Source organism: Ilyonectria robusta, assembly GCF_021365365.1.
Source record: "Ilyonectria robusta strain PMI_751 chromosome Unknown BGZ61scaffold_40, whole genome shotgun sequence".
NCBI classification, from domain to species: domain Eukaryota; kingdom Fungi; phylum Ascomycota; class Sordariomycetes; order Hypocreales; family Nectriaceae; genus Ilyonectria; species Ilyonectria robusta.
The window spans coordinates 259,895-272,507 of NW_025764474.1; the positions used below are offsets into that span (position 1 = coordinate 259,895).

The 12,613-nt window shown below is 50.4% G+C and overlaps 5 protein-coding genes across 5 annotated transcripts; all 5 read left to right on the top strand.

The window, feature by feature from the left end:
• Window positions 1–1,032: 1,032 nt before the first annotated feature.
• Window positions 1,033–1,191, top strand: BGZ61DRAFT_322151 (uncharacterized protein; the record flags this gene model as incomplete). Its single annotated transcript, XM_046238952.1, has 1 exon — window positions 1,033–1,191. A coding segment is annotated over one exon (159 nt), but the record flags the coding sequence as incomplete, so codon positions are not given.
• Window positions 1,192–2,713: 1,522 nt separating this feature from the next.
• On the top strand, window positions 2,714–3,704 carry BGZ61DRAFT_485806 (uncharacterized protein; the record flags this gene model as incomplete). The annotated part of the gene is made up of 3 exons (XM_046249756.1): window positions 2,714–2,782; window positions 2,848–3,301; window positions 3,532–3,704. 3 exons carry the CDS (start codon window positions 2,714–2,716, stop codon window positions 3,702–3,704), a joined length of 696 nt encoding a protein of 231 aa, XP_046095818.1.
• Window positions 3,705–5,163: 1,459 nt separating this feature from the next.
• BGZ61DRAFT_485807 (uncharacterized protein) lies at window positions 5,164–5,748 on the top strand (the record flags this gene model as incomplete). The annotated part of the gene is made up of 2 exons (XM_046249757.1): window positions 5,164–5,348; window positions 5,400–5,748. The coding sequence occupies 2 exons, from the start codon at window positions 5,164–5,166 to the stop codon at window positions 5,746–5,748; spliced, it is 534 nt and encodes a 177-aa protein (XP_046095819.1).
• Window positions 5,749–6,318: 570 nt separating this feature from the next.
• On the top strand, window positions 6,319–7,316 carry BGZ61DRAFT_403704 (uncharacterized protein). The gene is made up of 2 exons (XM_046243111.1): window positions 6,319–6,609; window positions 6,665–7,316. Exons 1-2 carry the CDS (start codon window positions 6,398–6,400, stop codon window positions 7,194–7,196), a joined length of 744 nt encoding a protein of 247 aa, XP_046095820.1. The 5' UTR covers window positions 6,319–6,397; the 3' UTR covers window positions 7,197–7,316.
• A 2,210-nt stretch (window positions 7,317–9,526) lies between these two features.
• Window positions 9,527–10,236, top strand: BGZ61DRAFT_540179 (uncharacterized protein; the record flags this gene model as incomplete). The annotated part of the gene is made up of 2 exons (XM_046254874.1): window positions 9,527–10,097; window positions 10,151–10,236. 2 exons carry the CDS (start codon window positions 9,527–9,529, stop codon window positions 10,234–10,236), a joined length of 657 nt encoding a protein of 218 aa, XP_046095821.1.
• Window positions 10,237–12,613: the final 2,377 nt, after the last annotated feature.

Sequence of the window (12,613 nt, forward strand, 5' to 3'; positions counted from 1 at the left end):
ACGGGATGCACTTGGTGCAGGCAACATTACGGGGATGTGCGAGGTTATCTCTGAAATTCAATTGAGAAGAGTAATCCTATTCAGACAGTAAGATTTTACTATCCAGTGTGTGGGGGAAGTGTGCAATAGAGAGGACTGGGAGACTCAACGACGCACCCAAAGTCAGACGAAGGCTGCGATGGCTGTGCTGTGGAAGCCGAGGTTGAGGATGATGGAAATGAACAAAAGAGACAAAATATTGCATATAACCATGCCGGAATCACCCGATCAAATGATTTACATCCCTTACTGCGACTGCATTCTGACCTCGACAAAAGTCCTATCTTAGCCACTGCCGAGCTCGGCCTCCACCCCGCCCAACAGCTCATGCGGCCGCCTTTCCTGGCCCCTACCGTGTTTAGCATATGGGACACGGAAGCGCGCGGTAATGCGTTCACTGGCTAATCACAGCACTGTAATTCTTCTCCCTTCCCAGACTTATCCTCTCACCATGAGTTCTGATGGTGTCATCCTTTTACCCGCCCGGAACGCCCGATATTTGTTGGTATTATTAGGCTTCATAGTTTCATATGCAGAAGGTCGACCAACGACGGCATGGTGCGGCACCGTAGTTACAGTCCGATTGTAATTCAGCATGCCTGCCACCGTGTGCTTCTAGTAGCTTCTCAATACTTGGACGTACTCGAATCTGGGACGCTGCTGCTTACTATCTCTATCGGGCCTCATGAATCCCCGAGGACGTCCTCTGTGAGGGGTTTGCGGCCGCGGTAGTGCCTTCAATTGCTTCTCAATAAAGGATTCCAGGCGCTTTTAGACGATGTGGTTAGACTTAGACGACGAGCAGTTTTGACAAACTACTTCCGGGACATAGACTACGAGTTTTCTAGAGACGATATTGTCAAGACACTTCAGGAGGATGGAATCGATGGTCCACTTCCACAGGCTTCCGACCGTTTTGAAGAGGGTTGAAATCTCTTGATGAAGCCATTATCACGAATCGTGACTCATACCACCTAGCTTGCTCTACTGGCTCTAACAGCTAAGCTTCTTGCGCGAATTCTGGAGAAGCGTTTGTGGAGTCTTTCCGATCGTGTTAGTGCACTTGGTGCTATCAGGATGGAGCGGGATTTCACTGGAATGGTAGATGCCGTTTCGAAGAGTAACTACAGTGTTCGAGAGCTGTTTGTTAGAAAGCCAAGTTCATCCCCAAATGGACAAGGAAATCGCTCGTTATCCCTCCACGTGCGCCTTCTGGCAGCTTGACAGGTATCAAATCGTTTATCGCAGTTATACTTCGCTGCTAGTGGACATTGAAATGGGTTTCGCTCATGTCCTGGCTGAGACGTTTTTGTGCCGCGGCCCTGCTGATGAATCTAGCCATACAGCCAAGCTTCTTACTTACCGTTTGAGGTTTCAGGACTTGTCGTGGGACCTGATGTCCAGACTTGGTGGGCTGAGTCTGGCGGAGAGCTTCGTACCCAAGACACTGCTGGAACCCTTTGGCCCCTGAGGGACGCCGCTCACATATAAGCCACTGCTGATGGTGAAGGGTTTCGCTGCTTTAGAGAAGCCTTTAGAGAGGCTTGGCTTTAGAATCGTTTGTTTTTATCAGCAAGTGATGATGCTCCCCACCGGTGGACGTCTGCCCAGCCGGGATAAGACTCAGGAATTCTTTTCCAGGATTTTGGAAGGTTTGTCTGTGCGGCTTGGAAAAATTAGCTCAAGGCAACCTTTGGTGCCATGAGTGGGATGCAGTTCCACTTGGCTACTGACTCATTTGGCTTGGGACAGATGGCCGACGTAGTACTTAGCACTAAAGTCCATAATTCCAAAATTGATCAGGTGCGGACCTTGAATGAATCTCGGGCCGGTTCAACGACTCGGAGAGAAGATACACCATGCCAGAAAAGAGATGTTGGCTGTGGTACGAGGGTTGGAGGAGTATGCCTGGCTGGTGAACTATTCTCCACACCCGATCAAGGTGTATACCGATCACAAGGGGATTATCAACTTAATGGCCAACTGAGGCTGTGTTCACGGCAAGGTTAGCACATGGATAGATATTCTTGGAGAGTTTGATGTGGAGTACGTCCATTGCTCAAACTCAACCAAGATCATGGAGATCACGGTGGGGCTAGGGAGTCTTCCTACTAGTGCAATAATGAAACCCTTGCGCAGTATGAATGAAATATGTAATACTAGCAATTCGTTGAGTCGCGACAAGGGGACGGGATTGATGATGCCTTGTGATGATTCTACGACGCGACTACTTTGTAAGGCCAAGGTTGATTAAACTTGGGCAGACGGATCCCATAAGATGAAGTCACAAGCACTCAAAAGCTGCGATAGCTAGAAGGAAGCTTTGTGATATCGCCGTAGCTGTATGAAGCCTTAAGATTCCTTTGTGAATTTGGGCGAAGGGGGACAAACAGAATAACTTATTGACAACGGCTTGCTCCATGTTAACGAAATCCCATCTGCGATTTCTAAATTTTGAACCTGCCCCAGACAAATTTTAAACAACATATGGCAGGTCTCCCCTCGACAAATATGGTCTTAGAAGTAGCAGGTTTTGGTGAAGGGAGAGTTGATTAGCAAGGGCTGTGATCAGAGGCAACGAAATGATCGCACTTGTTAAAGAAAGCGTGCGGTGATCAGCTCCCTAACTAAGGAAAGCGAGATTTTCTCATCTGTTAAGCCGTGCACCAAGGCCATGACGCAGTTGAGTGCCACTGCCAACGTAGATCCGAGGTCGAGAGCCCAGCTTTTCGAGAACAATGAGGTATACACCCCACACCTTCTTGCAGTCTGTTGGGAGGCTCTTGAACAGCTTGCATATTGGTGGAGAATGACGATCGAGAACGGCTTACCTGCTCCTTGGACAACTGGGAACCAACGCCCGTCTTGTCAACAGGACAACCTCACGCCGCATCGCCATCGTCATCGCCATCGTCATCGCCATCGTCATCGCCATCGTCATCGCCATCGCCATCCGCATCCCCTTCCGCACCCCCCTCCGCATCCCCTTCCGCACCCCCCTCCGCACTGCCGAGCACAACCTTGACACCGCCGCAGCACAGGTCATCCGAACTGCTCAGGGGGGTCCTGAACGGCCCCGGAACCGTCGAGGAGTGGCGCCGAGCCTTTTGGGCAGAGCTCGGCGGCCGCGCGGGCCTCATGGCCTTGGGGTGGCTTCGGCGACTACAGTGGCTAAACGCCTCCGAGCAGGCTCGTTCTGATGCAGAAGGGAACTTACCGAGGAAGTTAAGGGTGGCGAAGAAGAAGGAAGTTGAGCGTCGAAGTAGGTGGGTATTTATTCATTTACCCTCCCCGTTTACACTTGATATTGGAGGTTGTGTTGGCTGGACTTTACGACTTTACTGGTGCTTGCCAGCGTTCCAATCCGCCATAGGTGAGGTCGATGCTGTTACTATATAGGTAGTATTGCATCGGCGCTGAGCTATACTGGTTACTGTTGAAGCTTGACAAAACGTAGGCGGAGGTTTTATCCAGCTAGCTGCTCAGGCCCAGGTTGGGGCTTTGTGGTTGCACAAGGAAATCCTGGAACAAGCGTCGGCTTTGTGCGAGAGCGTTTCCAACTAAGCGACATTGCTTTGGCCCAGCTTTATCATGGAATTCATTTCGAAAAAATATTCGTGGTAATGAATGCCACTCCCAAGACGTTCCTTGAAAGCGAGGAATAGAAGAGAGGTGATGTGTACCCGATTGATACTTTCGTCACTGGCAAGTAATATCTCGGTGGGTTCGGGCAACAAAAGTCTGCATGGTATTACGATTTGATGGAAGCTTGCTATTCCTAAATTTTTAACATATATTTTACGTAGTAGAGCACTGGTACTTCGCAAACACATTTCGAATCTGTCTTGGTGATACTGTAATCAGAGGCTATCCCAAATCAGCCCAGCTTTTGTCCGACAGCACTAATCAAGAGTAGCCGGCTATTCATAAAATTATCCTCAGCCATATACAAGCAAATTAAATGTAGACACACTGCTTTACCAACGTTATTCGCAAAGTAAAGCTGGCCTTCCCCTCAGGCCCTGCTTGTTTATCTCAAATGCAACAACGGCTGGTCAAAGACCTTGGAAATAGGGATCACAAAATCAATGAGATGGTGTGGCTCAGCAATCATTGTCATTACAATTGAATTTCTACCATGTCATATTTAATGCAGGACGACTCAGACGACTACGGTGATGGTGACAGTTTGGACGCTTGGTGACGGAGACAACCACGACGGCGGAGAGGGCTCGGACGACAGCGACGACGGGAAGAACCGAGGCAATGGAGGCACAATTGGGATACCAAGTTGGAACTTAGGCATAAGAATGCATAAATTAGGAATCACTCCCTTGCTGATCGTGGAGGTCCAGAATGCCCACCGGATTTCAGCCCCCAGCTCTAGTCCTACTCTGTCTCAAACCCCCTCCCCCTCAACATATGCACCAGCACTTGCCAAGCCCGGGACAATAGACCCAGCACTGAGGACAAAAGCAACGTGAATAAGCAGCCCTTGAAAGAGACGGAACTCATTTAGACGAGTGGATAATAGCGGTGAGGTGCGAGGGATGAGGGTCTTGGCATCGGAAATGGACTCCATTGGCCTGTCTGCACTCATCCGAAATCCACGCGCTGTGTCAGGACCAACAGTTGCCACTTCGTGCAAGACACGGGATAGACAATAGAGCGCCTCGCCGTAATCAAGTGGGGGATCGGCAGCTGCGGTCGCAGAGAGAGCGAGCTGGTTGGGAGAAGATGCCTGCAGGGTCGTACTCGTACTATGTGGCGGCGCTATGCCTCTTAAGAGTCTTAGTTATCGGACTCCTGTTGGTCCTATCTCTAAGCCAGATTCAGTTGGGGGCTGGCAGGTCGGAATTTCAGCTCGAGAGATAGAGGGTCGACTTGCTTTTCGGGTCGAGACAACTAATTCGTCTCGGGTCTGTACTATCTCCTCGTGTGCAAATGCCATCCGACAGGCCTCGCACTCTGATGTCCGTAAATAATGTTGGCGATTATATAGAGTCAACTTCTGTTCTTCCATCTGGGATTCAGCACGCAACTACTCATAACTTCTTCTGCCTTGTGCAAGCTGATAACATGGAGTACACATCTTTTGACTATTTCATTAACAGTCCAAACATCATGGCCCAATCAGAGCACAATGAGGACATCTTCTATTTTACAAAGGACGGCCAATTTGAGTCTACTCTTAAGAATATGCTCCCGACACACATCGAGGTACTCAAGGAGCACTGGCGCCATTTCGACCCAAAACAACTTGATGAGCAGGTGCACACCGTCGCAACGTTGCCTATCAGGGAAGAGACGTAAGTTAAGCCCATTTACGATCGGCCAGGGTGTTGCTGACTGTAGTCCAGTGGGTTGCTGCTCAATCGTCCCAAATATTTTTGGCCGATCCGTCGCTTGCGCCACGGGCTCTACCAGGCTGAAGTCAAGTTCGACGCTTTGCCAGTCAAAGTGCAGGTGGAAGTCCATAAAGACAAGGGCTGCGATTACTTTGGCACCTTCCCAATCCCAGAGATATACAATGGCCGCTGCTGTATGAAGTTCACCACCACCGAGCAATTCCGCGAGACCTGGTATGTCATTTTCTATGCCGAAGACAAAGAACGAAGAGAAGTCGACTACGAGGTGGCAATCTTTATTCCGGGGGAGACTATGCCTGGGCACCCCAACTCCCTTCCAATTGGGAGGATTGGGCAGTGATGGATTCGGTTCCGGACTCAAGTAGGGTGGTACAAGGGGGAGACACAATGTATCTACTATGTTAGTTTTGATTAGTGTTTGTCAATTCATCAACGTCGCGGTCCACTGAGCTTAAGGCACTTAATTTAAACGGACTTCGTGAGTGGCGGGGACTTTGTACATGGTTTGTAGGTCGCATTGATCATCTCGACTCCCGCCCAGGCTGAGAGTACCAAGGCCAGCGTGGTATGACCGCGATAATGGTTTGGAAATGGTGAGAAAATGAGGCTCGTAATAGCGATGTGATGCATTTTTGACGGCACTGCCGCCCCTCCGCCATTTCCATCTCTTGGTTACTGGAGCATGCACTGCTGCGCCAGCGCTGTGGCGTTGGCTTGAATGAGAGCGCCTTTGAGGATGAGCCAGATGAGGAGCGGCGCCGAACGATGGAATGTTTGATAGGGTGTCTTAGTCTGGAAGGACCATGCTATCGATAGCCTATCGATATGGTACATTGTCTCGGGATCCGGACATTCGATCCCTGCGGAGAGGAGTCCAACCAAATGATTTTCAGATTCAATTCCCGGAATACTTACGCCTTTCCCACGCGTGTTTCTTCATCATTGGTCTTCATCCGCAATTATTCGGTACATGACGGCCAGCAAATACAATGCCGCCGATTCGGACAGCCAAGAACAACACGGGCGCAGCTGCTCAGGCCCCTGCTACCAGTCTCCCGAAGATGTGGCTCAAGGCCCTCCCCGAAGGAATGGAGGAAGCCCGTTTTGATAGTAGCGAGCGTGACTGGTCCGGCAAGTACGAAAACGTCATTGGAACATCGACCAGGAACATCGTCTTCGGCCACAGTTTCGTGTTGACAGAGTGAGTGAGCTTCCCATTATCTAAAGCGATTGATACTGACGTCACCTCGCTCAAGCGATCACATTGACGACATCTTGGCTTTGGGACGCTCGATTTGCAAAAACATCACGCACTTCATCTTTATATATTCCGACGTGAGCTGCCGTACACAGAACAACGCACAGTCATTGACAAGCGACGCCGTTGTCCGCCTGGCAAATGCATGCCCCAACCTGAAGAAAGTCAAGCTCCAAGCTACATCTCGTGTTACGGACGACGGCCTACGCGCTCTACTCGAGAAATGCCCCAATCTCGTCTCAGTCGAGGTTACCGGTATTTCTGGCAGTGGTGGAAATAGGATCTCCGGAACGTTACTTGACGAGTGGCGAAAGAAGCCAGAGTGGGCTCCTAATCTGAGGAACTTGACCCTCAGTGAGAGGGAAGACAACAAGGTGTTCATGAAGGCTATGCGCGCTTTCACTAAAGAGAGGTCAGACCTGATACTGACTTTGCTTCAACGAGACGAAGTCAACAAGTGGGGAGAAGACTGGGAGCTAGAGGAGAAGCAGACCCACTACAAGAACGGGCGCCTACGGTCGAGGTGGTAGGAAGGGCCCAACTGTTCCCTCTTCTCTCTTACGCTTCGATCTAGTTACATCTCGCTACTTTCCGATAGCCTCAATTGAAGAGCGACGTTTGCCAATTGAAATTAGCGGGCCTTATGCATGGGCTAATCTCGTCCCACGCTTGGTATGCAAGGGGGACCGGCCTCCCACTCCTCTGCGTCATGCTCGTCACAAACCTAAAGGCCAACGATCTGTCATATTTCAGATGAGAGTCTATAGGTGACGGTAGTGCCAACAAGCTGAGCACCGCATGAGACTCTTGGTGAGTGGCTGAGGAATAGGCCGAATGGCCCAGACTTTGACTCAGCGGCTGGTCCAGAACACAGCCTCCGTGTTTTGACGGCCTTTGGTCAATATTAGTGAGACTTGTCGCTGACCAACATGTGGTCTCAGATCTGCTGTAGCTTGAAGTCGGGTGTGTTCCGACAATGGTAAAGTCCTCCACCATAGACCTAAGACGCGGACCGTGACCAGCAGTCGGTACTTTCACGGGGTGTGCCAACGCAATTTCACGGTTTCACAAATGGTCATGTGGTACATAAATCGATTGGACGGGGTATCGCGGCTCGTTGATCATCCTGACTTTGCTTTTTGTCTCTTGGCTCTAGACTCAATGGCGCTCACTTGACAATACCGCAATGTAAGACACAGGCTGAAAGTCGATGCACCTAGCCCAAAACTGCCCTGTGGGATTGATGCGGCTTACGCTTGGTGGACCAAAACGTCATGGCGTTACATAATATGCATCTCTTATAACACAACTATCGGCGCCTCCTGTTGGGGAGCGGATTCGGCTGTTGGTCTGATTAGTTGGCGGGACAGAATGCGACACATCGCCGACAGCAAATCCAAGCGTGCAGAGTCCACACCAGGTCGAATATGCATGACAGCTGTGTTGGAAAGCGCGTCGTCGGCTTGGGTCGTACTGGGAAAAGGAAGTTTAGTTGCGTCTGGCGCATCGGTGAAAGACGTGTTGGGGCGGGGTTCTGAGACGTGCGATAGACCGGTAAGCCCTGGTACGCAAAGTGTACCAATCAATTGAGCAAGTAGGCGAGCTAGCGGAAGGTGGCTTCTTACAAAGAGTAGCGGTATCTTGTTATGATGAGACGTGATGGATCGGATGCATGGAGATACAGTAGTGGTAATCCATTCGGATGCTGAACCTGAACCACGACTGAATCCACTCAACCCTGAGGAGAGAGAGGAGAGGAGAGGAGAGGAGACCACCACCATCCCTGCACTATTCACCATTTTCTTGGCGGAAGCCAACTATTGGCCGGCGGCTGTTGTCTAGGCGATCTTTGCTTATTCCGCTGTGCTCGATACTGATGGGAGACCAGCCACCGGCACGCAGCTCGTACGATTTTTGGAGACCCCATGTTCTCCTTGCTTCTTCTGCGTCCATTAGCGGTCTCGGTACTCATTCGGATGCCTGTATTCCCTGCCCTCATCCTCAGCTCTCAGCCGTGTCTTATCTTAGAGTTGCTGCTAAGCGGGGGGCACCATGCCGCATGTCAACCAGCCGGAAAGCAGCCCGGAGCCAGCCCTGGCCGGCTAAGTAAGTATACGTTGCATTTCAATCGCGATTTCAATCGGGACGAAGGGGGGGAAATTCCAGATCAAGGTAGCGCTGGCCTCTTCCCCGCCTGGGATCGCCTGGGATCGCCTTGGATCGCCTTGAATCGCCTGGGATGATCGCCTTGGTACATACGCGACTCCTCTGGAACGTCAAACAAATGGATCGACGCGGCCTAAACTTCAGCGCCCAGCCACCCACCGCTGAGCGTGATACCACCCTCCCCCTCACCCTCCTCTAGCCCGCCCGCATGTACGTACATACGAAAGGACCCCTGGCCGAATCAACCTGTGGCTGGCTGCAGTTGCATTGAAGCAACCAACAGCTACGCCACTTCTACGTCTGGAATGAAGCGCATATGGACCCCGAGCCAACAGTCCAGTTGACACTCGGACGACCCCTCATCCGACTGAGATGTGTTTCGTGGCTCCAATCGACGCCCGACTTGGTTATCTCGCGCAACTGACAGCCGCATCCTATTCGGAGCTTCGGCTTGAGGCAACAGGTCGGGGACCTTGGTAGCAATGGGGCTTCCAACCCGCAGGTGAACCTAGTCATGTTTGCTCAATTGCGGGCTGGAAGCGTTTGGCCCGGACCCTTCATAAAGTCGAGCGTTGGCCCGGTTGTCTCAGTTGATCTCTTGCACGCCGCCCAAGTCATTGAGGCCTCCTCAATGGCAGTACCCCGTTCTTTGCCTCTCTCACCATTTCCAGCCAACTAACTCACTTTTGCGAAAATGATTGACGCCGACATTCCCGCAACTCCCTCGCGGCCTGACGATGTCGAAGACTTCTTTCAGTTCCGTGAACTCGACGCACATGGGCCGAGGCGTGGACGAGAGAACGGTGGCCGACATTTGCCGGGTTTCGATGACGACGACAATGACAACGACAACGACAACGGCAACTACAACCACAACAACAACCCCGTACTCATACCAGATGATCGCCCTATTGTGTTAATCAAGACGGGAGGGTTGAACCTCGGAGACGGCAGAGCCGTACAGCACTTCCTCAAGACCCGGCTTCAGGCATGCGATGAATCGACTGTCACTACCTTGTGTGAGGTTTGTGAAGTGGACACGACGAAATCCGGAGACGGCGATACGGCGGCTATCGATGGTCTAGTTAGAGCCCTGTTCACATCTGGACAAGAACGAACCCAGGAGTTTGCAGCGGCGGCAAGGAAGGCCCTTCCAAATCTGTTTGACGAACGGGGGGTGAAGAAGAAGGTGAAGGATGGAACGTTCGTGACCGAGATTCTGGGCGTGGCTACGCGCAGAGCGAGTCCTCACCACGGAAAGTTGAGTGAGTTGCCACCCCACCTCATAGTACTTGTGCGAAAACTAATCGTCAAGCAGACGATACCTCGAGGCTCTTCGTAACCTTGTTTCCCGAAGAGATAACCAAGGGGTTGATGTTCGATTTGGACGAGAGTGAGTTTTAGGAATGAAAAGTTTTGCGGCAATGGTCTTCTTCATGTACCGAGTGATGTTATTTCTCGGTACTTCTGCCTGGATTTTCAAATGGAAAAAGAGGACGCTCGTGATTTGACGGTGCAAGATGGATGGAACTCAACTGCACCAGAAGATGATTTATCAATACACTGTCCCTACCGCTTGTTGCTCTTGATTAAGTCTCTCATCCCCATAACCTGACTGACACGTTTCGTGAGTGTCCAAGCATGTCAAGGCGTTGGCGGCTGGAGGGGGTAGCTGATGTTGAGTCTGCGATTATATCAACTCTTAAAGTCGATGCAGAGCCTGTCATACCGGAAAGAACAACGACGTGATCAATGCAGGTACCTGCATTGCTCTCGTAGTACAACGCGGTCTATGTGGAGCGCCACCCGCAATGTGTAACGTGTTACCAGTTGCTTTGCTTGGCCAAGCAAATGTAGGGTACTTCACTTTGCGAGCTTTAATTATAGCGCTCATATTATTCCGCTCGGCATTGTCTCTCTACTGCAAGTGCTTTGCGTTTTTTGAAAAGTTCAGACTGAGTACTGGATCCAAGAGTTCCAGTCTCTGGTTTATTAATCACTGTCGCGTTGACTTCGGTGGCATTCGTCTCAGGCCTCTCAGTCTCTCTGACACCATTGGACTAAGGTGGCAGACCCCATAGTTTGGATAGGTAGGTGGTGAACTACAAGTGGACAATAGAAGGGGCCGCCACTCAGCTAAGAAGTAGTTCCGGCCGCGCGCCACGATACTAGAGCCAAGAGCATTAAGGCTAACAAAGGCTCTGAGGCCTAGATCGGCGAGAGGATTGAGATAATTCCAAGCTGCAAATACATGGATTTCCCTTGTATTTCTTCAGTTAACTTCTGTCCTTCAAGGTTTCGTCCAGCTCTTCAATCTTTCGTTTCAATTCTACTTGCACCACTCTCACTCACACGTTTCCTCACCCAATCCAAGCTCATTCACCGCATTGTTTATTACCAGGTCAACATGGAACTTTCCGATATCGTGGGCAAGAAGAAACGTGTTAGTGGTACCTACGGCACTGTGTATGCAGGTAATTCCTAGGTCAAGTGTTCCGGCCTCAACGAGTTGCACATGAATTTTAACGGGGCTAGCATCCGCACTCTTGTTCTCCCATGGGCCGTCGTCGGGTCAACGGGCTGCGCTTGAAGACAGACAGGACCGCATGTAAGCCATTACTCAATCGTTTTCCTAACCGGCGTTTTTGTTGTTTGGTGGAAGACATACAGGGGTCGAATCACGCTGCCGCGCGATTGATCAAATGCGAAGAACGCGGCCGAAACGTTGATTCTATGATTGCAAGCCGGCAAGTTTCAACTCAATATTGAGCTGAAACAAAAATAGATTTCATCTCACTGTGGTATTAGACGGACAACGACCCAAGAGAGTTCGGAACAGTTGTTCCATATGTGATTATGTCGGCAGTCAGGCTCCCTGATTCTGAAGGTCATATAATACTTGTCGGCGTTGTATGAAGTCAACTCCTAGCTGAAGGTGTATTCTGTCCCTTTATTTTTGCCGGCCGGATACTCGTAGGTAAACGGGCGGACATTGCCAATCCCAAGCCTTTCAGCCTGAATCTCTCGGCCCTTGGATATTAAGGGCGTTGGGCTCTGAAGTTGGCAGCGATTGCCTACACTTTGCGAATTGGAGATTGATATCGTGCGTGACGGTGGCGTGGTGATTATAATTTGGTCGGACATCATTGAGGTGTTATAGACAAGGATAATACAGGCTTGCGACGATGACAATAGGCATGAAAGATGTGATGTCGATGTTCTGTTCTGGTATATAAAATATGATACATCAAAATACTTGGGACATCGAGGGCCATGTACGGATAGGCTTAAGTAAGTAGCATGTATCAGGTAGTAGCCGATCTTGACTCGAGCATCAACTCCGTGAGCCCGTCTGAACCCACATCAGACGAGTTTTAGTTGGTAAGCACACGCAGATTTTCGGCCGAACCACTTTAGCCTGATGGCTGCAAAAGTCTCGCCATTTTGGCTGGCGTAACCGATAAGCACGTTATCCGCCCCATCTTTTCACACCTGGTGAACTGGGGAATATCCCGATTTTCCTGGCGTTTATGAGAGATCAGTTGGTGACCTGGAGGCTTTTGCCTGACCGTATTGAACGAGGGTGCGTTGACTTGTATAATTATGTGTCCCGTGAACGATTTACAAGTCAGGAGACTGGTGTTGTCTCTCTCCTGTAGTTTCTTAGCTCGCGCCCATTAGAAGTTTACAAAGTTGCTCACAATGCAGGGTTACAGAAGAGAGGAAAGGAATTAAATAAAGGAATCCCTCTCTAGTAGCCCTGCAATAATCAACAACAACT

Bases quoted from the DNA above. Each gene is read 5' to 3' on its own strand.
- BGZ61DRAFT_403704 (XM_046243111.1), top strand. From the start codon at position 6,398: ATGCCGCCGATTCGGACAGCCAAGAACAACACGGGCGCAGCTGCTCAG. The intron at 6,610-6,664 runs GTGAGTGAGCTT...ACCTCGCTCAAG, and splicing joins CACAGTTTCGTGTTGACAGA to CGATCACATTGACGACATCT.